General features: G+C 31.5%; 3 protein-coding genes, 1 long non-coding RNA gene and 1 other non-coding gene across 6 annotated transcripts; 3 read left to right on the plus strand and 2 right to left on the minus strand.

The window, feature by feature from the left end:
* Positions 1-301: 301 nt before the first annotated feature.
* Positions 302-3,345, plus strand: LOC112755298 (probable galactinol--sucrose galactosyltransferase 2). The gene is made up of 8 exons (XM_072219737.1): positions 302-507; positions 1,183-1,424; positions 1,724-1,814; positions 1,899-1,947; positions 2,048-2,139; positions 2,232-2,345; positions 2,440-2,565; positions 2,660-3,345. The coding sequence occupies exons 1-8, from the start codon at positions 317-319 to the stop codon at positions 3,219-3,221; spliced, it is 1,467 nt and encodes a 488-aa protein (XP_072075838.1). The 5' UTR covers positions 302-316; the 3' UTR covers positions 3,222-3,345.
* On the minus strand, positions 2,500-4,854 carry LOC112755299 (uncharacterized). Of its 2 annotated transcripts, XM_072219736.1 has the most exons (5): positions 4,196-4,854; positions 3,971-4,090; positions 3,709-3,904; positions 3,423-3,622; positions 2,500-3,344 (listed from the first exon to the last, which is right to left on the minus strand). In XM_072219736.1, the coding sequence occupies exons 1-4, from the start codon at positions 4,272-4,274 to the stop codon at positions 3,544-3,546; spliced, it is 474 nt and encodes a 157-aa protein (XP_072075837.1). In that variant the 5' UTR covers positions 4,275-4,854; the 3' UTR covers positions 2,500-3,344; positions 3,423-3,543. The 2 variants fall into 2 exon arrangements, 1 of the variants encoding a protein (XP_072075837.1); XR_011873764.1 differs by having other exon boundaries at positions 3,709-4,107.
* A 1,870-nt stretch (positions 4,855-6,724) lies between these two features.
* On the minus strand, positions 6,725-6,796 carry TRNAC-GCA (transfer RNA cysteine (anticodon GCA)). The gene has a single exon. It is a non-coding gene; the product is annotated as a tRNA-Cys (tRNA).
* Positions 6,797-16,788: 9,992 nt separating this feature from the next.
* LOC140179694 (uncharacterized) lies at positions 16,789-17,527 on the plus strand. The gene is made up of 2 exons (XR_011873498.1): positions 16,789-17,150; positions 17,242-17,527. It is a non-coding gene; the product is annotated as an uncharacterized lncRNA (long non-coding RNA).
* Positions 17,528-22,169: 4,642 nt separating this feature from the next.
* LOC112756530 (polygalacturonase-like) lies at positions 22,170-27,717 on the plus strand. Its single transcript, XM_025805151.3, has 9 exons — positions 22,170-22,581; positions 23,708-23,836; positions 23,963-24,133; positions 24,816-24,836; positions 24,966-25,173; positions 25,269-25,350; positions 26,219-26,327; positions 26,417-26,536; positions 27,266-27,717. Exons 1-9 carry the CDS (start codon positions 22,285-22,287, stop codon positions 27,488-27,490), a joined length of 1,362 nt encoding a protein of 453 aa, XP_025660936.1. The 5' UTR covers positions 22,170-22,284; the 3' UTR covers positions 27,491-27,717.
* Positions 27,718-27,898: the final 181 nt, after the last annotated feature.

The following is a 27,898-nucleotide window of genomic DNA, read 5'->3' on the forward strand; positions in this document are numbered from 1 at the left end:
ATTTCATTTTCACATCATTTATATTCTAAATATGACGAAGATGAAGATGGTAAAGGCTATATCAGTAAAATCACTAACTTGAATTTTTCCTTCCACGTTGCAATGACTCTAACTTTTCAACCTTTACCATCCCTTGTCACCACCATAAACAACCATCATTAGGTCTTATATTTATTGAATACTAATTAATACTAATAATAATATCATAGTATAGTAATGTATAGTTTATAAATATTGAATTTAATTATTTTGTAATATATATTAATTTGTGTGTTATTATGATGGTGGTAATGGATCAGCGGCGAAGTGTTTAAAGATGACGGTGATAGCTGAGATTAGTGTTAACGATGGCAACTTAGTTGTTCATGGAAAGACTATACTGAGAGGAGTGCCAAACAACATTCAACTTGTCCCGAGTTCTGACAATAGCCTTGGCACCAGTGTATTTGTTGGTGCCACTGCTTCCAATAATAAAAGCCTGCATGTCTTTCCCATGGGTGTTCTAGAGTATGTTCTTCCAACTGAGTTTTCTTACTATCTTGAGATCATTTATATCTAACTTATAGTCCTAATTAGTTTTGTTTTATGTGATCTATTACTAACTACACCAATCATATCAATATGATTGGCAATAGTACATGATGTTAATGGAGTGACTTATCATAATGTTATGAACTAATATTGTGCACTTATCTCCAAGACTATTTTAGTGGGTGGGGCAATTCTGAGACTATTTGGAGCTTAACTCTATTTTTATATATTTTTAGAAAATAAAATTATTTTATTGTGGATAACTATGATTTAAAAAGACCAAGAATTAGATCATTTTACTGACCGAAAAAGACAACAACTATATAATAGAATGCGTGTAAAATGTTCACATCATATTAGACTTACGTGTATTAAATTAATAGTTAATAATTAAATTAGTTAGTTACAGCTAGTAGTATATAAGTATGTACTCTTCTTCTACTCTTAATTTTTCATTTTAATTGAATCATTCTTTTTCATTACTAAAGTTTGAACTAATACATCACGTGATGAGTAATGAGTATTAACTTGTAATTAGGGGCATGAACAAGCTAAGTAATATTTCTTTGTGCTATTTAGGTAGCGGTTTTGTGATGACTAACATGAATCTGATGTTGGTAATTTTTATCGAAAAATTGGTTTTATGTGCAGCGAATTACGGTTCATGTGTTGTTTCCGGTTCAAGTTATGGTGGATGACCCAGAGGATGGGAAAATGTGGAAGGGATGTCCCTCTTGAGACGCAATTTATGCTCATTGAGAGCAATGGCAGTGAGATTGACGAAGACAATTCTGCAACAATCTACACTGTTATGCTTCCTCTCCTTGAAGGCCAATTCCGTGCCGTCCTGCAAGGCAACGACAATAACGAGCTGGAGATCTGTTTGGAGAGTGGTGAGTACTATTTGGTTTATATTACATGAAACCCTGCTACCACAATTCCATAGCTTAGCTTAGCTTAGCTTATAGCTATGGAGGTCATGGTTGAATTCAGTTCAATCCCCCCTCAGCCAAGTGTTGAAGGTCATGGGGAGGACAACCTGTGCTTATTACTTCTAAGATTTGCGCTGGATAAACCACTCAATCACACTATCCAATGGAGTTTATAGCTTTGGAGAATATATGTATTGGATGGCATCCGAAAGAAACCGAAACGACCCTTTTTCTTTTGGTATGTGATTTTGGTTTTGCAGGAGACAATGATGTTGTTACCAGGCAAGGCATTAACCTTGTCTACATCCATGCTGGAACCAACCCGTTCGAAGTTATCAATCAGGCTGTGAAGTAAGTGCCACCCTTTCTCAAACCTTTGAATTTTGATAACAATGGTTCTACTAATTCTCTTTTTGTTCTACTTTCTCATTCAAGGGCGGTGGAAAAACACATGCAAACTTTCTCTCATCGCGAGAAGAAAAGGGTAAGATCATTTTCCATGTACTATTATGTTGAGATATGATTATCACAAGTTAATAATATCTAAGGGATATTGTAATTTTGTTTTTGTTGGTTTTATGCAGTTGCCATCTTTTGTTGACTGGTTTGGCTGGTGTACATGGGATGCTTTCTATACTGATGTTAATGCCGAGGGTGTTGAAGAAGGCCTGAAAAGGTAGTTAGTGAGAGCATTTTGTATCATATATTGGTTTGTTTCTGATGTTTGAATATTAATTGAACATTGAAATCTATTCAATGTAATTGCAGTCTATCAGAAGGAGGTACACCGCCACGGTTCCTCATCATAGATGACGGTTGGCAACAGATTGAAAGTAATAAACCAAACGAAGCTGATGATTGCGTCGTACAAGAAGGAGCACAGTAATATTTCTGTTTGATGTAATTAGTTATATTGTTTTTGTTACAGCTTACATCACATGCAATTGAGATCTTGGAAATTATTGAACCATTGCAGGTTTGCTACTAGGTTGACTGGTATTAAAGAAAATGCCAAATTCCAAAAGAGGAATGAACAGAACAATGAACAAGTCTCAGGCCTGAAGCATGTTGTAGATGAAGCAAAGAAAAATCACAACGTGAAGTATGTCTTAGCATCATTAAATTCTATGAAGAAATTTTGAGGCAACAAACTCTTATGAATTACTACTTTGTTCTACTTTTTCATTTTGGGACAGAAATGTTTATGTATGGCATGCTCTAGCTGGTTATTGGGGTGGAGTGAAGCCATCAGCAGCAGGGATGGAGCACTATGAAACTGCATTGGTCTATCCAGTACAGTCTCCCGGCATACTCGGGAACCAACCCGACATTGTCATGGACAGCTTAGCTGTCCATGGCCTTGGTCTAGTGCACCCAAAGAAGGTCTTCGATTTCTACAATGAGCTCCATGCTTACTTGGCGTCATGTGGAGTAGATGGAGTAAAGGTTGATGTTCAGAACATCATTGAGACCCTTGGTGCTGGACACGGCGGCAGAGTCTTGCTCACACGCAGCTATCTTCATGCACTCGAGGCTTCAATTGCTCAAAACTTTCCTGATAATGGATGCATTGCTTGTATGTGTCACAACACTGATAGCCTCTATAGTTCTAAGCAGACTGCTGTTGTGAGAGCGTCGGATGATTTTTACCCGCGTGATCCGGCCTCTCATACCATCCATGTTTCATCTGTAGCATACAACACACTTTTCCTTGGAGAATTCATGCAGCCAGACTGGGACATGTTTCATGTAAGTTAAAGTGAATAGTTCAATGATAACTTTCAAATTTTATGATTGTCTCCTTGTTTCTTTGCAATTCCAGAGTTTACATCCAGCAGCCGAGTATCACGCCGCAGCTCGTGCAATTGGTGGATGTCCAATCTATGTTAGGTAAACAATAGGAGAAAATTCAGTTGTTTTCACGTGAAGTTGTTAGTTGAGAACGGATAGATAACATACCTAGAAATGAAATGACCAGATTTCATTTATGATGGTTCTTTGCAGTGACAAGCCAGGCAACCACAACTTTGATCTTCTTAAGAAGCTGGTTCTCCCTGATGGTTCAGTTCTCCGTGCTCAGTTACCCGGAAGGCCCACCCTCGATTGCCTCTTCGCCGATCCGGCAAGAGATGGGACTAGGTTTTTTGACTTCACTAGAGCTGCATTCATATATATGTTCTTTAAATTCAATGTTATTTGGACATAATTTGCTGAATATTTAAATGAATTGCTAATTCCAGCTTACTCAAAATATGGAACTTGAACAAATACTCTGGAGTAGTGGGTGCATTTAACTGCCAAGGTGCTGGATGGTGTAAGGTAGAGAAGAGAATCCGCATCCATGATGCATCTCCTGGAACTCTCTCCAGCTTTGTTAGTGCCTCTGATGTCGATCTCATAGCTCAAGTCGCCGGTGCTGGTTGGCGTGGCGATGTTATTGCCTATGCTTACAGATCAGGTACTAGTTTCACTTCATTAATCAAATCAGATACCATCACTCTAAATACCTCGAGGGCCAAGGCACAAACACCTTGCTGTGTTTTCAGGTGACATAACTCGGCTACCAAATGGTGCTTCAGTTCCGGTGACGTTGAATGTTCTGGAGTATGAGCTGTTCCATTTCTGTCCTGTGGAGGTAAAGCCTCTGAAACATTAATCCAATGATGTACCAAATTGATTTCTTTGGTCTAAAACTTTGCTGATCATTGTATTATCATTGGACAGGAAATTACCTCGAGTATCTCGTTTGCAGCAATAGGACTTCTGGACATGTTCAACACTGGAGGAGCTGTGGAGCAAGTTGAAATCCATAAAGTTTCTGAGAACAACAACATGGAACTATATGGTGGTGAGGCTTCATCTGAAGTGACCAATGATCCGAGTTCTAACCGATCACCAGCAGCAGCAACTATTAAGTGAGGGGAAGTGGGAGATTTGGTGTATACTGCTCCCAACGGCCATTAAAGTGCACCGTCGGCGGAGCCAAAACCGAGTTCAAGTATGACTTGGATACTGGGCTGACAACATTCTCTATCCCAGTTCCTGACGAGGAGATGTATAGATGGTCAATACAGATTCAAGTTTGAGTCACTAAACTTTGAATTTGTGCTAGTTGAATTTGTGCTAGTTGCATGAGGTGGTGAATTTAGGTTATGTTGTATTTTCATCAACTGATGTTATTCTCAGTTATATCCATCACAACAAGTACTTAGGTTATGTTGTAAGTTGTAATAATAGATGATGGATATAGTTGAGAATAACATCAGTTGATGAAGATATAACATAATCTAAATTCACCCCTCCATGCAACTAACACAAATTCTAAGTCATAGGAACTGGGATAGAGAATGTTGTCAACCCAGTATCCAAGTCATACTTAAAATCGGTATTGGACATCTCATCAGGAATCAAGGGGAATATATAGATCCCCTCAAGAATGTAACATGTTTGTTTCTTTCTTTCTAGAATAAAAACGTTCTCATCTGTTTCCAATGTTCTTTTGCATGGTCTACATCTGTATGTTTTGTTTTTGTTGTCAACACTACTGTGAGATTAGTGTCCAGAGAGAGAATGTGATTGAAGATATTTTCTGTAATTTAAAGCTCCTTTGCAGGTTATATTGAGACTTACCACACGTGATAGCTAGATATTTTGATTAATTAATTTTGTTCATTATAAATTTTTTTTTGTAATAGTCTAATAATTTATCTACAAATTAAACTCGACGTACCATATATCATTATCAAAATAATCTTTTCACATTTTATATTTTAAATCATCTTTCAATAATAATAATAATAATAATATTGTGCGTAAAAAATTATCCCATAAATCTAACAACATATGTGGTAAGAATTAAATATGGTTTTCTGTTATAAGTTAATTTGGACAATATTTAATTTAAAATTAATAATATTAATACGAGATTAAAAGGAAGAATTGTGATTAATTATTATAATATGATGGGCAAAGTGGCAGTGACTTTAATATAAGCTTTTTAAAATTGGATTATAAGCTTTTTAATTTTTTTTAATTTATTTATTTTAAACTCATAAATAAAATAATTTAGTATTTAAAATTTAGTGTTGTTTGATTTAAGATTTAGGGTTTAAAATTAAATTGGTTAGAGTTTAGAATTGGATGGTTTAAAATTTATAATTAAAAATTAAATTATAATTTTTATTTTTTGTTTAGAGTTTAGAGATGGATGGTTTAAGATTTTGATTTTAAGATTAGAGGGTTTAGAATTTTAGGATTTAATGATAAGAAATTTAAAGTGGAAGATTGAGAATTTGATTTAAATTTTGAAAATTTAATTTTTATCATAATATTTATTTTACATGATAATATTAATTTAGTTATTAATTCATTTAATAAATATTAATGAGGTAATTCGTTAACGGAATTTTTCATAAATTTTTCGGTTAATTGTTAATTTATATGCATAAATTCAATTATCATATAGTTAGTTATGGTAATGTAATTTACTAAATGTGTAGATTAGTTGTTAATGTGAAGGAAAATATTTAATTAATAATTATTTAATTTGTTATTATCTAATTTGCTAGTAATTAAATAGTATTGAAATAAAGATACAGTGAGTAATTGAAATTTTAAAAATTTTTATTTTTTGGGTTAGAATGATTTATTTGAATTTTAATTTTAATTTTATGCATGTCACTTAAATTTAAAGTAGTTAATGGCGCGTTGGAATAAATATGAATTTGATAATGGATGATACTCATCCTTAATCAACATTTCATCAGCCTTAATAAATGTATTAATTAATTAATTAGTATATTAAAGTCACTGCCACTTTGCATATAACCCCATCATATTATAATAATTAATCACAATTTTTAATCTCGTATTAATATTATTAATTCTAAATTAAATATTGTCCAAATTAACTTATAACAGAAAACCATATTTAATTCTTACCACATATTTTGTTAGATTTATGGAATAATATTTTTTACGCACAATATTATTATTATTATTATTATTATTATTATTATTATTATTATTATTATTATTATAGTTGAAAGATGATTCAAAATATAAAATGTGAAAAAGGTTATTTTAGTAATGATATATGGTACCTAGAGTTTAATTTGTAGATAAATTATTGGGCCATTAGAAAAAAAATTTCAATTAGTTATAAATGAATTTTGGTTTTTTTTACTATAAATTAGTTATAATGCACAAAATTAATACCGAAAACATTTTAATTTTTTTGCTACTGAAAATTTAAATTTTAAAGGGCCCAACCGGGTTCGAACCGGTGACCTCTTGATCTGCAGTCAAATGCTCTACCACTGAGCTATGGACCCTTTGTTTATTTTGTAATTTGTATAACTTAATTTTTAAGTTGGACGCTCATAGAATGAAAATCCTATAGCCCAAAATATAGTAACTAGCAACAACATATACTATTTTTAGAGGAAAAAAAAAAGAACTATCAGATGAAGCCCAGAGCAGAGCTAATAGAAAAGACACTAGCAAAAAGAAAAAAAAATCAACCCATATATATTTGCTTCAGATTCTTAATAAGACAAGGTTAGTTAGATACTTAAATTGTAGTTCAATGTATAAGCTGGGCTAACTAAATGCAGTTAGCTAAGCCAACCCTGACTCTAAAACCTTAAGCAAGACTGTAAGACAGATGCATGATTATGTGTTTATGTAGTACGTTGCACGGATATGTTAACACTTGATTACCAAAAAAATAAGACTCAATTTATTGATAGTTTTTCTTAGATCCACAACAACTAAATTTACTGAAAATATTTTTTTATGCACCTTAAAATTTTTATATCTATTAGAAGTATAGGTGAAGAAATTAAATAAGAAAAAAAAAAGCGTGTGACCTACAATTTGGTCATAGAATTGGTATTTAATAAGTGTGTGACACACAGAAAAGTTTTTTTCTTTTTTTAATTTGTATAGGTTTTTCTTTATACTTATCTTATGCTAAAATTTATTCTTTTGGGTCAATAAAAATTAGATTTTACATGAAACTATTTGTCATGCAAGATTAAGTTAATAGACAATAACATTAAAGAGTAAAGAAAAAGAAAAAATCTGAGCAAAATTAAATTTTTTATGAGAACCAACAATGACAATGTTATATAAGTAACTTGAAATTGGTAGTTTGGACTTGAAGGATTGGCCCAAGTATTATGAGAGGTGGTCTCCGACTTGTTGGCGTTCGGGAGTCGCTGTCCGAACTGTGTGTTTGAAGGAATGGGAGGTGGTACCTGCAAAGACACTCCAATACCTAAGTCAGCAAGGGATTAAGCAGGTTTTAAGAGTATTGGAACTTAGAGATACCTGAGGGGTGTCAGTGTATTTATAGTGGTGATCCAATAACCACCGTTGGAGTGGTTCCACTTTTCAGGGTGGATAACCGTCCCTTTATCTTATGGTAGTTGAGATATGGCTCCTGGAAGTAGGTTGAGAGATTTTAAGGACAGTTACTTATTTGAATAAGTGTTATCTGCCAGCTATCCTTCGAGCCCGACTTCTTTGGGATGGAGCCTGTGTTGAATCCGACCTCTTCTGAGGAGGTTGGTGGGTAGCGAAAACCAATCTTTGGGTTAGACCTTTTTGCCTTACTTGGACCTGGCCCTAGCGTTGGGTCGGGGATTGACAAGAATCATGGTGAACACCACTGGATCATCGTGTCCGGGAACAATGCCCAGCCCATCTTCTTTGGTGAAAGAGATGGTTGGGAGGTTGGGCGATTCGCTTCCGACTTGGTAGACTTCCTTTAGGTGTCTCTTGCGAGATGACTTTGTGAGGCCTCCTCCAGCAAACCCTCCTGAGATCATGTGTATGCCTTTTCGGGGTCTGTGCTAGTGGATCTCTTCGGTCCTCTTCATCTCGCTTCCTCTTGCCATGATGGTCCGACCTTTTCATGAGATATCTGTCAAGCCGACCTTCCCTGGCCAGCTTTTCTATCACATTCTTCAGGTCGTAACAATCATTTTTTGAGTGACCATATAGCTTGTGGTACTCACAGTACTCGCTACGGCTTCCCCCTTTCTTGTTCTTGATGGGTCCAGGGGGCGGTAGCCTTTCAGTGTGACAAATTTTCCTGTAGACGTCAACTAGGGAAACTCGTAGGGGAGTATAAGAGTGATATCTCATAGGCCTTTCAGTCCCGACTTTTTCTTTTTTCTTGGACTCTTTCTCCTTCTCTTTTGATGAGTGAGAGTGCCCAGATCGCCAGCTTGGCTCTCGTAGCCTGGCGTTTTCTTCCATGTTGATGTACTTTTCAACTCTTTCTTGTACATCACTCAGGAAAGTCGGGTGCCTTTTGGAGATGGACTGGGAGAAAGGGCCTTCTCGAAGTCCACTTACTAGGCCCATGATCACTGCTTCTGTAGGTAGGTCTTGAATTTCTAGGCACGCCTTGTTGAACATTTCCATGTAATCCCTCAAAGGTTCTCCGACCTCCTGTTTTACTCCCAGGAGGCTCGGTGTGTGCTTTACTTTATCCTTCTGGATTGAAAATCGCATGAGAAACTTTCGCGAGAGGTCGTCGAAACTAGTACCCGGCCTGGGGGAGGGGGGAGGCTGTCGAACCACTTCATCGCTGCCTTTGTCAAGGTTGTTGGAAAGGTCTTACAGCGAGTAGCATCAAAAGCGTCGGCTAAGTACATCCGACTTTTGAAATTGCTCAGGTGATGCTTTGGATCAGTAGTCCCGTCATATAGGTCCATGTCGGGGCTTTTGAAGTTTCTTCAAACTTTCGCCCTCATTATGTCCTCACTGAATGGGTCTTCTCTCCCAACGGAGAGTCTTCTCGGTCACTACGAGAATTTCGACCTCGGAGATTGGATTCCAACCTCAAGAGCTTTTCTTCAAGCTCTTTTCGGTGCTCGGCCTCTCTTCTCAGGTTCCTCTCTGCCTCTCGTTGCCGCTCTAGTTCTTGTTCTAGCTGCTCCAGCCGTCCCTGGTGGCCGTGGAGTAATCCCATGAGGTCGGCAGCGAGGGGCTGCTCCCTTTTTTCTGGTCCGTACACCTCGGAGGGAATCCCCCTGGGGTCTTTTTCACCAGAAGGGCCTTGGTGGTGCTAGGCACCTGCTCCGTGCAGGGATACTATAGCCCTGTCGTTGTTGGCTACATCTAACTGCTCTTGCTCTGAATCAGATGCAGTGTGCCCATCCGAAGGCTGGTCGTCCGCCATTACTGGATGATCGTTCAGGTCCCCGGCAACGGTGCTAATGTTATGTAGGTAACCTGAAATTTGTGGTTTGGGCTTGAAGGATTGGCCCAAGTATTATGAGAAGGTGGTCTCCGATTTGTTGGCGTTCGGGAGTTGCCGTCTGAGCTGTGTATTTGAAAGAATGAGGGGTGGGACCTGCAAAGACACTCTGATGCCTAAGTCAGCAAGGGGTTAAGCAGGTTTTAAGAGTATTGGAACTTAGAGATATCTGAGGGGTGTCAGTGTATTTATAGTGGTGATCCAATAACCACTGTTGGAGTGGTTCCACTTTTCAGGGTGGATAACCGTCCCTTTATCTTAGGGTAGTTGAGATATGGCTCCTGGAAGTGAGTTGAGAGATTTTAGGGACAGTTACTTATTTGAATAAGTGTTATCTGCCAGCTATCCTTCGAGCTCGACTTCTTTGGGATGGAGCCTGTGCTGAATCCAACCTCTTCTGAGGAGGTCGGTGGGTAGCGAAGACCAATCTTTGGATTGGACCCTTTTAGCTTACTTGGACCTGGCCCCTAGCGTTGGGTTGGGGTATGAACAGATAACAAATAAAATATCAAGAATTTAATTACATATATAAAAAGAGGGTCGCTCTACTATACAGATGTAATTTTGTACAGATTTACGGATATACCATCTCCTTGTGTCTCCTGTCGACACGTGTTGTCTCCCTTGTGCGGCTGGAGCAGGCTTTCAGCGAGGTGTGGCCGTGTGGGCGCTCAAGGGTGGGCCGAGTGAGCCGAGGTGGTTTCATGAAATAGAACAGGGTTTGTGTGCGCCGGGTTCCGTTGGTGAGACATTTGCGTTTTGGGCTTAAGTGGACGCAAAAAAAAAAAAAAACAATGGATGAAAAAAAAGGCAACTTGGGTCTTCACCTCACGCCTCTCCTCTCAACAGAGAAAAACCTAGCTCCATCTACGAGGGTCGTCGCCTCCAGTCTGCTCGCTGTCGCTGCTGGTGGAGCTTGGGATCTGCGTGTGTTCGTCGTGGTAAAGCTCGCTTCCTAGTTCGCAAATCGCCAGTTGCTTCATTGCAGCGGTGGAGTCATTGTCCCCCGGCCCTTCACCCTGGTCAGTGGCGTTATCCCCGCCATTGCTTGTCATTTATGTTCAGTTATTCTCCGTAAATTATTAGCAAACGCATCTTCATGAGATCAAAATAATTTTTTCGCTTATGTCATTCTAGGTTTGCTAGAGTCGAAATACATAATAAGCATAGTATTTTTTTCCGAACATAATTGATTTCTTGTTCTTGGTTATGTCATTATTTATATGTGAATGAATAGTTGATGTAAGATTAGTTAAGAACTTAAGATAACCAATCTTTTTTCTGTTGAAGTCGTTAATTGTGGGATCAAACTGTAGGAGTAATTTTTTTTTGTAGGAAAAATATGAGTGAAAAGGCAAAGAATTGAAGGAATAAGCACTGTAATTGAAACATGGACAACTATAGAGAATTTAATTTTAACATGTGTATGATGATGCTGGGTTTTGAAAGGTCTTATTACTATGGGTACTGCTAGCATGGTAGGCATGATAATGAATATATAATTATTGAGATGGCACTTCCTGGTATTCCCATATAGGTTTTTGTCATCTTTTAGTATGTACTTTGATGGTTCACATGTTCTCCATGAAAATTGATTTAAGCTATTAGTTCCATGTGTTGTATTGTAAATTGCTTGGTTTATTCAGAAAGAAATGTTCTATGCTTGATTGCCTCTGAATATTAGAGTTGTTGTAAAGTTGAAGACTTGTTGCACTCTACTAAGCATGGGTAACTTCAAAGACAGTAGACACATGGACATGGTAATTCCAAAATTTTGTTTCATAGGGTCAGGCCATATATGTAAATTATAATGAAGCTTGTAAATGAGTTATAATTAGATATTAATTTGTTGTTGATATTATAATAGATATAAATTATAATAGACATAAATTTTTTTCTTTTTTAATTCCTGTGATTAAAATCTGGAAAGGATTTTTACTCTCATGTTAACAATTGTGCTGAGAATTTTGTTGTACCTAATATGGTGTATAGGCTGTTAGTTTCTGTTTTTAAGTTAGTGAAAAAAAATAAAATTGGTGAATTTTGTTAAGGAAAGGAATACATTGGCCAATCTTCGTTTTCACTCAAAGAAAAAACAGGTGAATTAAGTTCAATCAGTTAAGTAGAAGACGAGATGGCAAAATAGTTGTTGCTGGTTTAGTTAAGTGAAAAAAATATTTTTTTTATTTCTTTGCGAAGGTGCCGATGAATTCACTAATGACATAATGAGTGTTAATATATTAATTATAAGTTGACCAGTGATATAGTGTATTTTTTAATTATAATAAATTTCTTTTTGTCACTTGCAACATTTTTCTTGATGAATTCTATGTTAAAACAGTTTCGATATACTATCTCATGCCAAGCTTTAATAACTAACTAATAACTTCATATTCTTTATATCTGTTTCGTAAATAGAACTCTTAATTTTTTTTTCCTCTTATTAACTGCTTTTAAAATTCTTTTCCAATGTATATCTCTAAGTATCCGTAAGAAAATCATCCTCCAGCTAGTACCCTGAAAAATACACAAAATTTAAATTACAAACAAAAATATTCAACTCTCGATACAATATTTACAGAATGTTATTTTTAAAATCGGTAAAAAATCAGTTCAACCAAATTGGAGAATTCCAAAATTACTAAAGACATGACCTGAAATAAGTCCTCTTTATTATTGGATGCTTCCTAAATTACCACTAAGCTGTATTATTTTTTATTATTGTATATGTTAATTATTATTTATACAGTTAAAATATACCATAGTTTTGTTAAAAATTATTTTTATTTCATACTCACTTGTATTTAAATTAATCATGCTTTTTTATTATTCATAGGACTGTTTATTATTTGGTTAATTAACCAAATTAATTTTATATGATAAAATTAGTTATTAACCGGTTAAAAAATTTAAAAGCTAGTTAAAAATTGATTTTTATAATTTGGTTTTGACTTTTGATTAACCATTTTTTAATAATGTGGATATAATTTTTAAAATTATTTTATTAAATTGATTAACCAAAATGTGATTATGATTTTTTAATTAATTAACTATAATTTAATTATTTTATGTACACCCCTAATTATTCATAATTATTAACAAAAATGTCATTACACATATGTAAACAAACACATCAAATAATGATATTAATTACGACATCATTATTCTTTTTGTGATTAAACGATATTCATTGCATAGTATTTTCCAGTAATAATAACGGAATAAATATAAACTAGGTAGTCACTTATTGGAATAAAAAACTGTTACTTTAGCATTAAAATAAAATTATAAATTCTTTATTATAAAAATGTACTACAATTTTATATACTTATGTCATGATCCCTGAATAATAACTTATTTATTATAATTTGTTAAAACTTGATTATTTTTAAAATATTGGTGGTGATGTCTATTTTAAATTGTAATTTTAGACTTGTGACTATTTTAATTTCTTTACTTTCGTAGGATCCATTCTATCGGTTCAACTAATAACTTATCTGTTAAACCAACAAACCAGTAAACTAATTATTTGACCGATTCAATCATCGCGTCAATTCTTACAACTATGATTTAGTCCATTCTACTGACCGGTTTATTGGATTGCGGTTTATCGTTTAAGGACTATAGATCATGAATTACGGTTTAAAATTTAGGATTTATAGTTTACGGTTTAACTTACATGGTTCATGGTTCATGGTTCAGGAATTAGTGTTACGGTGTCCTCTCACCTAGAGAAATAGACAAATCAACTGCAATTTAGGCTTTAAGGGTATAGGCTTTATTGTTCTCGGTTTTCGGGTTTTAGGACTATGGTTCAAGTTTTTTCGGTTTCGAGTTTTCGAGTATCAGATTCAGGTATGATGTTCTGGAATTAGTGCTACCCTGTACTTTCCCAACAAGAAATTCACAAATTAGTAGATTTTTTGGGTTTTGGATTTATCATTTAGGGTTTACTGTTATGGTTTAGTGTGACGGTTTACTTTCACCACAACAAACAAACATTATTCATGAATCTAACCTTCATTTTGTGTCATCGTCACTCTTTCTAGGGGTGTTCAAAACCGATTCGGACCGAACTAAACCGATGAACCAAACCAAAATAACCGAAAACCAAAAATGAAATAAAAAACTTGTTTTGCTGTTTTTTACGGTTCGATTTGGTTTTCGGTTCTGACCATGAAAATCCAAACCGAACCGAACCGAATCGGTTTGGCAAAAAAGCCTAAAAAATACCAACCCCACCCCCAGGCCCCCACCCCGATCCCCAAACGAGTGCTATTGCTGCGCATCCCTAACCCCCAATCGAAACCTAACCTAGCTCTCTCTTCTCACAATCTCGCCCTCTGCACACCCAGCCACCCATGTCCTTGAGTCTCGAGGCCGGCGGCACCCACGTTCCTCCCACCACCTTGAAGCCTTCCTCCCAAGTCCCAACGCCGAAGCCTTCCTCTTCGCAGACAGAGCAGAGATCCCCACCACCAGTGCACCACGAACACAAAGCTCCAGTCAGGCAGCCACAGCCAGCTCGCACAACAGGCCAGCACCCACTGACCCATCAGGCCAGTACCATGCCACCACCACTGACCCAACAGGTCAGCACAGCACCACGCCAGTGAAACGCCACCACCCAGCAGCGTTTCTGGGTTCTGGCCATGATCAACAGTTCAACACAGCACCTCCTAGTCTCCCACCCAGCCACCGATTCAAGTCAATATGGAGCCCAAGCCACCGATTCAGGTAATGTTTACCAATTGCTATTTATTGATGCATTGTTGCTACTTGCTGTTTGTCAGGTAATGTTGGTAACTTGGTATTGTTGAATTATTTTATTGTTGGTATTGTTGCTGGTTATTGATTTATTGTTCAGTTTATTGTTCATATTATCGTTCAGTTTATTGTTGGTAATTTGGTATTGCTGGTTATTGATTTATTGTTATTGGTATTGCTGGTTATTGATTTATTGTTCAGTTTATTGAGATCAATTTATTGTTCAATTTATTGTTGGTAATTTGGTATTGCTGGTTATTGATTTATTGTTCAGTTTGTTGCTGGTTTTTAATTTATTTGTTGTTGTGTTTCTGTCCTTGATTAGTTGATTTATTGTATTTGTTTATGTAGTTTGACGTCAGTTCAAGTGAGAATATGGGCGACAACCGGATTGCTGCCAGTTCCTCTTCCGAATGAATCAACAAGCATCAGATCTCCGAGTGTATTGCCTACTTTGCCAGCTCCTCATAGAAACACAAGGAAGCTTGCTAGTAGAGGTCGAGGGAAAAGGCGAGCTGTTGAAGAAGCTCCCATTGATGACTCCGCTGAAACTGAGACCGACAAAGGTAAGAGAAAACCTTGCTAGGTCTTGGACATGGGATCACTTTACTAAAGATGAAACTAGTAATCCACAGTACTCTAGAGCTAAATGTAATTGGTGTGGGGGCTAGTTATGCTTGTGATACACATAAAAATGGCACTAGTAACATGAAAAATCACTTGTTGTCACAATGCAAAAAATCACATGAGAAGACACCATAACTTTGCTATTGTTTAATGACAATTTATTTTTATTTTCAGTTGTATTGACTGTTGAACTATTAAACTTCTTTAATTGTCGTATTTGAATTTCTTTTGTCGTTAAATTTCATTAGATCAACACTTTGTTAGCTATTGTGTATTTGTGTTTGTCGATTTCAATGCTATGACTTTGTGAAATAGTATGGTAGTATTTTTTTTTGAATTGATTAAAAAACCGAACAAACCGAACTAAACCAAATCGATTTTAATTGGTTTGGTTTGGTTTGGATAGCCTTGATAAAAAAACCGAACCAAACCCAATCGCAGTTTAATTAGACGATCGGATCGGATGACTTTTCTCTCAAAAACCGAACCAAACCGCACCACAAACACCCCTCTCCTTCCACTATTTCATAACTTCCACCCAAAATGGCCTGAAGACCAACTGTCAACTGTTTTCTGATTTTACTTCTACTCGTCACAATACTATTTTCGCATCAAAGGCATACTCACATCTACACTAATCAAATTAACATTTTTTATTGCCTTCTTTTAATTAAAAATAATACTTAAAATACAAAAAAAAAAATGTCACCTGAATACTCCACATCAGATTAGGGGTTTAGCATTCAGTAATTATAGTGTCAATGTTATGACTTTGTGAAATAGTATGTAGTATTTTTTTTTGAATTGATTGAAAAAACTGAACAAACCGAACTAAACCAAATCGATTTTAATTGGTTTGGTTTGGTTTGGATAGCCTTGATAAAAAAACCGTACTAAACCCAATCGCAGTTTAATTAGACGATCGGATCAGATGACTTTTCTCTCAAAAATCAAACCAAACCGCACCACAAACACCCCTCTCCTTCCACTATTTCATAACTTCCACCCAAAATGGCCTGAAGACCAACTGCCAACTGTTTTCTGATTTTACTTCTACTCGTCACCAATACTATTTTCGCATCAAAGGCATACTCACATCTACACTAATCAAATTAACATTTTCTATTGCCTTCTTTTAATTAAAAATAATACTTAGAATACAAAAAAAAATGTCACCTGAACACTCCACATCAGATTAGGGGTTTAGCATTCAGTAATTATAGTGTCAACCAGTGACGGATATAGAAAAATTTTGATTTTTGGGCAAAAATAATATACGAAAATATTAAAATATTTAATCTTAATGTATTTATATTTTTGAATCTTCATGTATATTAGTTAGACAATATTATAATAAATAACTGTAATTAATACATCTAAAGTATATTAACTTACAAATATTTTTTTTATTGTAATTTTTGGGCAAAATATGTCATACATCTATTATTAATACTACCACATTTTTACCATATTTTTTCCTCAATTGCAATCTCTAGAATTTGAACCCTAGATCTTTGAGATGGGGAGGAAGAGATATGCCATGTGAGCTAAGGCTCATTGGCGCATATTTAATATTGGTTAAATCACATTTACTATATTAACTTAGAAATTTTTTCTGGTCACATTTACTATATATATATATATTTTTGGACAAAGTCCAGGTTGGAAGCCCAACCCAAACCAGACATGCTCCAAGCCCCTTCCAGCCAAAGCAACGGGACAGCAGCACTTCTTTCCCTGATCTTCTTCTTCATCATGGTTTCAACATTCTCCTTTTCCAACAGCTTCCGCTTTGCAACCGTTCATTGCACACGTGCCGTTGACAAAGTCAAAGTTTTGTTCCCGCAGGTATGCTGCTATCCTCCTCCAGCGTGAAGAGAGAGAAAACCCGAAGCTGCAACAATCACCAGTTCTCTGGCAGCAACACCTATCTCTCCTGCAATCAACCGCATTCTTGATTGATGCTGCCAATTATGCAGGTGTTGATGGAGTAGCATTTCTCCTCAACCGAGACCGCAAAGGTATACAGATGTTATATTCTTACTGATTTAGTTTTATTGGCACCCAGTCCAAATCAGATTCTCTTATTCATGATCTGTTTGTCATTTGTAGTGACATATGATTCTCTTTTTTCAAAATGTTGGTAATGGATTATGGCTTGCAAAAGAACCAATTTTGCTGAAGAGTACTGTCAAGTGTAAGGTTCGCCACTTTGTACGCCAAGACATTCCCTTCTTGAGGCACCCAGATGAATTCACAATTCGGGATGCTTCTTGCTAAATCCAATATTTCGTCTAGAATAACTTAAATTTCTGCAATTGATGCCTGTGATTTCAGAGCTTGAATGAGGACCATACTATCAGATTCTATCACATTTACTATATTCATTTGGGTGATATACTCTTTTGTTTTTTGTTCAGGAGTCATATACTCTTCAATGATATATTCCTCCTACATCATGGTTTTTCCTATCCATAATAACACCTAAAATAACCAAGGCCTTATGTGAAATGTTTTTGGTCTCCCGGCCCAATCATTACAACAGCATGCTTGGCTCTAACTATCCTTTTTGACATTTCCAAAAAAAAAAAAGAATATTTGTAAATCTTTATACAATAAAATCTGTACACTATAATTATCCATAAAAAAATGATCGCACTCTTGTAAAATAATTAAGCTAAGGGTCATCTATCCCTTTCTAGAGAGACACAGAAAGGTACCATTGTGGTCTTAAAATAAATAAATAAATAAAAACTCCCCTTGCTTAATTAATCTTTCTTAAAACGATCGGTTATGCCATGTATATTTATTAATAGATAATTTAGATATACATACATAGAAATATTATATTCAAGTAAATGTTCAAGTTTGTTTATCCAATTTTGGATGATCCAACTTACTTGTTTCAGTCACACACAATATTCAATGTTTATGGTTCCACAAATAACAAATTTATATTTTGCAAATAAACATACATAAAGTAACTAATTAGAATTCATATATAGTACAAAGCAATACGCTACGATAGATGATATGATATGATCCAAGTACATAAATCAATTGATACCATATATATCTTTTCAAATTAAACTTAGTTTTCCAAAGATCAACCTCAAATTTCTTAACTTCGTTAAGTTGCCAAATAAATGAGGATTGTGTTCTACATTAATTAACGACATCTCTCATGCTTTGATGTCCTGAAACAATCTAAGTTTTAATGATATCATCTCATGCGTCAATCCAGCACCACAATCATAGTATTGTAGACTTCTAATATATGCATATTGTCCTACTGCCACATGCGAGGATGCAAATATTTTATGGGCTTAGGAGAAAATATTTTATATTTTTTTACTTCCTCTATGTTAGAGATACGAATGTGTCTCTTTTTACCGGTTTCATTTTTTTTGAAAAGTGACATGATAAGTTGATGATATGATATCAAAAATTCTATAATTTTAAAATCTAAAATTTAATTTTTATTGACAAAACAAATTAGTATAAAATAAATAAAAAAAATTGAAAGCTTGTTAGATATATAACCCATTAAATTAAATCGTACGTGCCATACATGTGCAATTTATTGAGATGGCAATATCATAAAATGAAGACTTCACATTTTGCACATACTCTTTGGGGTCTAACATATCATCATGACATTTATGATAATAGTTAAGGAAAGTTTAGGCCATAAAAGGTTCATTCTAAATTAAGTTTCAAATAAAGTGATAGATGCTACATGAATCATATAGTGCCTTCTACTCCAAAGCCATTCCCTTACCCATAATAATCTTCTAATAAAGCTGTCATTATTATTTGATGATTCTAATTAAACAAAATGTACAATGTACATGCACATATATATAAAAGGATAGGATTAAGATGTGTGTGGCTCAGCTCTTTACTAATGTGTAGTGACCCATTCTTATAATGAAGTGATGATGACAAGTGTCTATATCTAGGGTTACGTTGTTGCTTCATAGTGTTAATTACCATGTCGATTAATAAGATCCACCACATTAATCGATTATTGCAACATCACGGTTTGAAAAATACTAATTATATTACATATATATACAAAATTAATTACCATATAGAAATAAACTAGTTATGTATTCGTGTGATGTGCAAAAAATATTTATTTAATTTATATTTTTTAGTTTTATTTTTTATTAATTTATTTAATTTATATAAAAATTATTAGAAGTTTTAATTTATCTTTTTAATTATTTTTTTAATTTTTAAATAAAAATTTTTTGTATTTTTTTAATATTTTAAAAAATAATATATATTTACATTTTTATTCATTTAAATATTAGGAGGATAATTAGAATGATAAAACAGGTCTCTTAATCATTATTTATATTTTATTATTCTAAAATTATATTTTTGTATCAATATTTTTCGATAATTACTAAAGATATATAAATCTATATTACATATTCATATATGATTAATAAAAATATAATTAATATGTTACAATGCAATGATTTATAAAGAAAATGATTAAAATAACAGTATTGTAAATTAAATGAGATAAACATCTATATTATTATTCCCTTAAATAGATAAATATGAAGAAATCAATTCGAAAACATCATCAAATTTGTTTTCTAACCCTACTTATTATTCAAAATTTCAATTTTTATAGTTCAATTTCCATCATATCTTGATTAAATTCTTTAATTTAATGAATTTTTTATTTTTTAATGGATATTTGACTAATTGATTTAAATAATGATATATATATATATATATATAAATTATATTAATTAAGATTGATACACGATAAAAAAAATATAAATTAGATTTATTATAATGATTGATAATTATTAAAATTTTAGTTATTAAATACCAATTTTCATATAATTTCAAAGAAAATACTTTTTTAAAATATTATGAGAAGAGAGCAATATATATCCTGACACCAAAATGTGTCACGTTCATATTTTAGCGCCAAAATATTACTTATTTTAAAATAATATAAACATATTTTCATAATTATAATTAATCATAAATATTTTCATATTTTTTTTAATATCATTTTAAAGAATATTTGAAGTTTATTGGAGATTTGACCAAAATCAACAAACTTTAGCTAACTCCTATCAATATGATGAAAATCAACATAATTATAATTCATATATTTGAGGTGCATATTATTATTTGTAGGTTTTATTACTTAATGAATATTTAATTAATCAATTCAAATAAAGAAATGTATATATTTTATTTACAAATCATATTAATTAAGGTTGATACATAATAAAAAAATATATAAACTAAATTTATTAAAATAATTAAAAATTAGTAGAATTTTAGTCATTAAATATTAATTTTTGTATAATCCTAAAAGATAATTTTTTAAAAAATTCTGAGAAAAGAAAAATATACATATTGATATTAGAATGCGCCATGTCAATATTTTTGACACTAAAATGCTACTTATTATTAAGATAATATAATGATATTTTGTATTTCATAAACTAATTTACTTTACTTTTATAATTTTTTTTACAGTATCTTCTAATTTAATATTAGGCTAAGAATTAATCTATCATAAATCTGAACTCCATTATATTTAAGAGTTTATTGTTAGTCAATTAGTTGTTGCATGCACAAAACATAATTCAAATATCTGACACTTATTTAAATGGACTAGTGAAGTAATAACTAAATCAATCTAAATTTATTTTTTGTAAAGATATTTGATTTTTCTTATTATATATTTAATTATACAATAACTTTGATTATTCTGTTGATTGATTATTTAGTTAAAAAAAGATGTCAATTAATATATATATATATATATATATATATATATATATAATAATTGATTTTATGATTGATTTATAGTGTGTATAAAATAATTATTACAAAATAAAAATAAAAAGGAAAAAATCAAATAGTAGTCGATTTTGTCGTTTTTCAATTTTATCGAGCTTAAGTCTTTAAATTAATAATAACAAAAGAAGCTTCTATATATTAGGGAGATAGAAGTGGTCGCCATAATTCGAACTAATTAATAATAATAATAATAATAATAATAATAATAATAATAAAATACCTAAAATTCTATAATTTCTACAGTAATCGTCTGAAAAGAAATTGGACAATTATCCAGCACACACAAATACAATGAACTATATGATTATCATCAACTCTACTGTGACTTGCACTCGTACGCAATGCTTGATATCTTAAAACTAAAAATAATGCATGAAAAAAAAAAAAAAAACCAAACATCTCACGGAATATCTAATTAATAAAACTCTTTAGAAACACAAAATGATAACACTCAGAGAAAGAAAGAACAAGAATATATATTCAGATGTGTCAACAGGGGTAATAATTACATATATGTGTTTTCTTAATACGCAACATATGTAATGTGCATCGTGAATTAATTAATAATATCATTTACGTAAACTTTATAATTATCCATATAGATATATTATTTGGTGTATTAATGAATATTTCATGCAATTATATCCCTATATTATTTGGTGAAAAAGATTATACTATACCATGAAAACAGTAATACTACTTATTAATTGCATGTTTTTGCATTTTAATACTACTTATCAAATAATTAAAGCGTGATGATCATTCACAGTTAATAGCTTAAGATTTTCAAACGTGCATGGACTCCTAGTGTAAAACAAAATTAAATATATTTTTATTATCTTTGTTAAACTTCACATATATACTAATTATTGTTCATATATCCGGTATATTATTCTTATGGTTTTTCCCTAAACAAGAGGATATATATACATAATGTTGAGGCATAATTACACATAAATACGTAGATATATATACATGAAATGTTTGTGATTGCAATAGGTATGATGAAAAAGACAAAGAGGGATAGGTTTTGAGTGATAATTTCATCTTAATCTCATCATTCCATACCATATATGCCCATATTGTAGATAAAGATTTAAGAATGAACCAACATATATATATTTGAATATTTTTCTCTCTATTTCATCCTTGCTTCTCTATAAATACAATAAGCTTCCTCCCTCATTAGACCCAAACACATACCAAACTACCAATTTCTATATCTATTTTTCATATATAAAAAACAATAATAAATTCCCCATACATACCCTATTTATTATTATTATTATTATTATTATATTGGCCATCATGAATAGATATCTTCTTCTCTTTTCATTCTTTGTTAGTAGCATAGTAGTTCCTTTTGTTGGTTGTTATAATGCAAAATTACAAAAGGGCCCACTTGTTGAGAGTACAAATGTTGAAGATGATTATAATATTAATGATAGATCATGGTGGAGATTCAAGGGGTTAGTCATGCAAAGCAAAGATGTTGTTGGTGGCGATCGGACTTCTTCTTCTTCTTCTTCACATTTGCGTAAAGTTATTAATGTAAATGATTATGGAGCTTGTGGTGATGGAGGGGATGCTTCTTCTAATACACAGGTAATAATTAAGTACCTATGGCTAATAGCTTAAATTAAGGTGAAAACTCAGGTGAAGTTGAATTCACGTGAAGGTGAAGTTGATATCTGAGAGTCGTTACATGAAAATTTAATCAAATTAGTTAAATCATCTAACGGGCTCTCAGCTATCAACTTCACGTGAAGTCGACTACACCTGAGTTTCCACTTGAAATTAATAGAGATATATATATAAAAAATGTAATTCTTGATGAGTAATATTAGAGTAATTAAGATGAAGTCAAGTCTTTATTTTATTATTTCATGTATAAAAAGACATAAATGGAATTGAACAAACGTTTTCATATTTTAGGAACATATAGAATAATTTACCAAAATAATGCTCTTTTTTTTTAACAAAAAATATATATAATTATTGGTTTTGTATCATAACTGAAAAATGACATTGATTTTTATAACCCTGTTCTGGTCCTAAAAATTTAATTAAAAATCATTGTTACAATATAAATACCTAAAATTTAATTAAAAATAATACACCGTATCTTCTGCCATTTTTGTAGGATTAAATTGATGACACAAAATGGATTAATCTGTCAAATTTAAAAAATTCATGTTTGCTCAATATTCTTGATGTGTTACAATATAAATTGAATAGAGCAAATATTTTTTTGTATATATGCTTGAAACACTTAATAAGAAATTTTCAATTGTGTAACTACTTTGAATACTTAATTCATGTGTCTCTTTATTATATTAGCTTAATTTTTTGGAAAGAGTGGCTTTATGATATAATATCAAAATTTTTATAATTAAAATATCTAAAATTCAATTATTATTATTATTTTTTAAAAGATAAAAAAATAGCATAAAATAAATAAAAAGAGAAAAAAAAGTCTATACAAAAATATTTAAATAAACTTAAAAAAAATTCTTACTTAAAAAAATGTATTAAAAATATAATTATTCACGTATCTCTTCTTATCAATTTAAATATTGAGAGAAGTAATTCTATGATATAATTAAAAGAATTATGCTAAGTGCTAATAATAATATATAAAATAAAGACTAATTAAAGTAATTATTTATAATATTATTTAATGTGTGTATTTAAATTTGATGAATAAAATAAGATATTACTCAATTTTCAGGCGTTTGAGAAGGCATGGCAAACAGCATGTTCTAGTGGCAAAACAATTCTTTTGGTACCTAAAGGAAATATTTACCAACTCAAACCAATCAGATTCTCTGGTCCTTGCAAATCTGACATCCAAGTCCAGGTAATTAGCTAGTAATTAATACTCAAAATAATTAATTAAGATTATTATACACGATCATTATTATTAGATTCACCCTGTGAAGAAAATTAATTAATAGAATGAATGGTTGAAATTAATTGTGATCAGATTGAAGGAACAATTGAAGCAACAGATGAGGCATCAGATTATTATAGCAATGATAGCAAATACTGGCTTGTATTTGATAATGTTAAGAAACTATTAGTCCATGGTGGTGGAACCATTGATGGAAATGGCAAAATATGGTGGCAAAAATCGTGTAAAAGGGACAAAACCTTGGTAACACTACCATACATATCATATATAATAATGTTGGAAGTCATTTATTTATTTATTATATTGAAATTTGAAAATCATTTTATAAAATTTGAAGCTTATAAAAAAAATTAAATATGATGAACTGCCTTCAAAATGAGTTTAACTAGGAAATTACTTTATTTTAAGGTTTAATTACTCTGCTGGTCACTATAGTTTCGCAAAATTTTTAATTAGGTCCCTATACTTTTTTTTCTTTTAATTGAGTCCTTGCACCAAAATTTTTTTTTAATTGGTCTTTATACTTTTTTTTCCTTTTATTTAAGTCCCTGTACCAATTTTTTTTTTTAGTTAGGTCCCTATAAAATTAAGCCAATTACTACTAAGAGGGACTTAATTGAAAAAAATTTTTTGGTGCGGAACCCAATTAAAAAGAAAAAAAAAGTATAGGGTTCTAATTGAAAATTTCACGAAACTATAGGGACCAATAGAGTAATTAAACCTTATTTTAATTCTAAAATCTAATTTTTAAATTAGAATAAAAAAATTTCTAATAAAAATTAATTAATATTAATTAATTAAAAGTTGATTCTTCAATTTATACTTATTCACATTTTTTAAGAAATAAACACTGTCATATTTTATAAATCATATTCATATTATCATATAATAACCACACTTATGGTTTCTTTAATTTAATTTGCAGCCATGCAAGGATGCCCCTACGGTATGTATACATGTTATTAACTAATTATTATTAATCAAGTATATTAACTGGACATTATTCAAAATCATGATAATAATAATAATAATAGTAATAACAACAATTAACATTATTATTATATTATTATTGCAGGCTTTGACATTCTCAAATTGCAGTAATTTGAGGGTTGAGAATTTGTATATATCAAATGCCCAACAAATGCATGTTAGAATTCAAGGTTGCAAAAATGTTATAGCTTCTGGGATTAATGTGACGGCACCAGGGGATAGCCCTAACACTGATGGAATTCATGTCACTAATAGTCACAACGTCCAAATCTCTGACTCCGTTATAGGAACTGGTAATTAATCATATATAATTAACCTTCATTAAATTAAATATATGCAAATATCTTTTAGTTAATTTGATTGAATTTAATTAATAATATGTTTTCAGGTGACGATTGTATATCAATTGTAAGTGGATCAAAAAATATTCTAGCTACAAATATAACGTGCGGACCTGGCCATGGTATCAGGTAATTAATTATTCAATTAATTCTGATTATCACTAATAATAATAGCGTTTATTTATCATGTGTCCTAATTAAGGACACTTGTTAAAATTACAAAAATAAAAAAAAATTATTAAAAAATATAAAAAATTTAAGATGCGTTTGGTTTGTATTTTTACTTTCAATATTTTTTGTTTTTTGAATTTTGTGAAAAAAAATAAAAAAAATAAAATTATGTTTTCTGTTTTTATCTTATTTTCTGTTTTAATTTTTTCCTTCACAAAATCCAAAAAACAGAAAATATAAAAAATAAAAACAGAAAATAAAAACCTAAACCAAACACATTTCAATGTATTTATTAAATAAAAACATTTAAAATTTTTTATTAGCGGTAAATTTATCATATGCTATTAAAACACATAATCCATAGTTAATTACTCAATTAATTCTGATTATCACTAATAATAATAAGATTTATCTATCATATGTTCTAAGAATACTTATTAAGATTACAAACAAAAAAGTCTTTATTGAAAATATAAAAAATTTAGAGTATATTTGATTTATATTTTTTTTATTTTTAATTTTTTTTATTTTCTGAATTTTATAAAAAAAATAAAAATAATAAAATTCTGTTTTTTATTTTTCTCTTTTATTCTCATTTTTTCTTTCACAAAACTCAAAAATAGAAAATTTTAAAAATAAAAATAAAAAATAAAAACGCAAATTAAATACACTACACCCTTAAATTTTTAATACATTTATTTTATATTTATTAAATAAAAATATTTAAAATTTTTCACTGATAAATCTATTATCATGATAGCTAAATTCATAATAATAGCTTCAATTGGAAACACCTTGATAATTAGTTTGCAATAATGGTTGTCAGTATTGGAAGCTTGGGGAAGGGAAACTCCGAGGCATATGTTTCAGGAGTAACAGTGAAGCGAGCTCAGATTTCTGGAACTACAAATGGAGTTAGAATTAAGACATGGCAGGTAATTAACTAATTAATTTCTAATTCATTTATACGATTTCTAATTATATGATTTTATTAGTGATTAATCAATAACGTATGTATTTGCAGGGAGGGTCAGGACTTGCTAGCTACATCCAGTTTAAACACATTGTGATGGAAAATGTGACCAATCCAATTTTGATAGACCAGAATTACTGTGACAAACCAAATAAGTCATGCCCAAAACAAGTAATATAAATTCTTATTCTTATTAATTATTCCCTTATAAAACAATAAAAGTCAACAAAAAAAAATTCCGTATTGAACTTAACATATTTAGATTAGAATGTTAAAAAGATTGTTAAAATAAAATAAAAAAAACGAGTTAAACTAGTTTATTCGTTAAAGTCTCATTTTTATAGGTTTATTTTTTAAAAAAAAAAATTCCGTCTATTTAAGCTGGTTAAATAGAATAAATTAAAAAATTCGATTTATTTTTATAGTCCTACCAAAAACTTAAATTAGAAGATATATCGGAGACAAAAAACAATAACAATCTGAATTTGTCTTATTTATTATTTATTATTTGAATAAATTACCATTTGTATCCAGGAAAGATACAAACGCCGACAAATGTATCCATATAAGAATAAAACGACAATTGTACCCACGAAAGATAGTTTCCGTGTGCCAAGAATACCCTAACGGACCAATTGTGTAACTAACGTTCGGGTACTCTTGGCACACGAAAGTCATCTTCCGTGGTTATAATTGTCGTTTTATTCTTATATAGGTACATTTGTCTGCGTCTATATCTTTTATGGGTACAAATGGTAATTTATTCTTTATTATTTATTGTAGAGTACATTGAATAAAGTAAAAAATAATAAATTTTGATAATTTTTTACTAATATTTTTTTATTATCAAACATTTTCGTATTATTATATACTCATAATTTGTGTGGTGTGGATGTACAGAAATCAGCGGTTCAGATATCAAATGTGTTGTACCAAAACATATCAGGGACAAGTGCTTCAGATGTGGCTGTGAAGTTTGATTGTAGTGACTCAGTTCCATGCCAAGACATAATATTGGAGGACATTAACCTCCAAAGTTTTGAAGGAGACAAAGATGCTGAAGCTTTATGCAACAATGTAAAAGTCTCTTATTATGGAGACGTTAACCCTAGCTGCTGCTCATAGAAATATACATAATTGCCATGATTAGATTAAACTAATAATTCATGACATGAATTATTGAAGCATGAATGTATATCATTGCATGCTTTAATTTGCAATGACACTTTATCATTGCATATAGGGTATGTAGTGTGTAGTGATCAATATAGTTAATTAGGGTGATTATTATTATTAATTAAAATTAGTCTTTAAACAATGATTATATTGTCATGATGATGCTAAAGATATAGTTGTACAGTACACTCAAATAGATGTATCATTGATTGAATTAAGAGTAGAAGAAAAAACAAAATAAAATAAATAATAAGAGTGTAGAGTGTAAAATTAAAACAACTATCTAGATATTAAAATTCCATATTATTTCTTTCCAAAAAATGGATATATACATATATTGCTATTAATTATTATTTA

Source organism: Arachis hypogaea, chromosome 16 (genome assembly GCF_003086295.3).
Source record: "Arachis hypogaea cultivar Tifrunner chromosome 16, arahy.Tifrunner.gnm2.J5K5, whole genome shotgun sequence".
NCBI classification, from domain to species: Eukaryota; Viridiplantae; Streptophyta; class Magnoliopsida; order Fabales; family Fabaceae; genus Arachis; species Arachis hypogaea.

What these genes read in the sequence shown, in the direction of transcription:
- LOC112756530 (XM_025805151.3), top strand. Translation starts at nt 22,285, where the DNA reads ATGAATAGATATCTTCTTCTCTTTTCATTCTTTGTTAGTAGCATAGTA. An exon ending in AATCTGACATCCAAGTCCAG is followed by an intron (nt 23,837 to 23,962) that starts GTAATTAGCTAG and finishes AATTGTGATCAG; the next exon opens with ATTGAAGGAACAATTGAAGC. An exon ending in ATAAGTCATGCCCAAAACAA is followed by an intron (nt 26,537 to 27,265) that starts GTAATATAAATT and finishes GTGGATGTACAG; the next exon opens with AAATCAGCGGTTCAGATATC.
- LOC112755298 (XM_072219737.1), top strand. Translation starts at nt 317, where the DNA reads ATGACGGTGATAGCTGAGATTAGTGTTAACGATGGCAACTTAGTTGTT. An exon ending in CTCATCGCGAGAAGAAAAGG is followed by an intron (nt 1,948 to 2,047) that starts GTAAGATCATTT and finishes GGTTTTATGCAG; the next exon opens with TTGCCATCTTTTGTTGACTG. An exon ending in GTCGTACAAGAAGGAGCACA is followed by an intron (nt 2,346 to 2,439) that starts GTAATATTTCTG and finishes GAACCATTGCAG; the next exon opens with GTTTGCTACTAGGTTGACTG.
- LOC112755299 (XM_072219736.1), bottom strand. Translation starts at nt 4,274, where the DNA reads ATGGATTTCAACTTGCTCCACAGCTCCTCCAGTGTTGAACATGTCCAG. An exon ending in CTGCAAACGAGATACTCGAG is followed by an intron (nt 4,091 to 4,195) that starts GTAATTTCCTGT and finishes TTACCTCCACAG; the next exon opens with GACAGAAATGGAACAGCTCA. An exon ending in TTTGTGCCTTGGCCCTCGAG is followed by an intron (nt 3,905 to 3,970) that starts GTATTTAGAGTG and finishes CTGTAAGCATAG; the next exon opens with GCAATAACATCGCCACGCCA.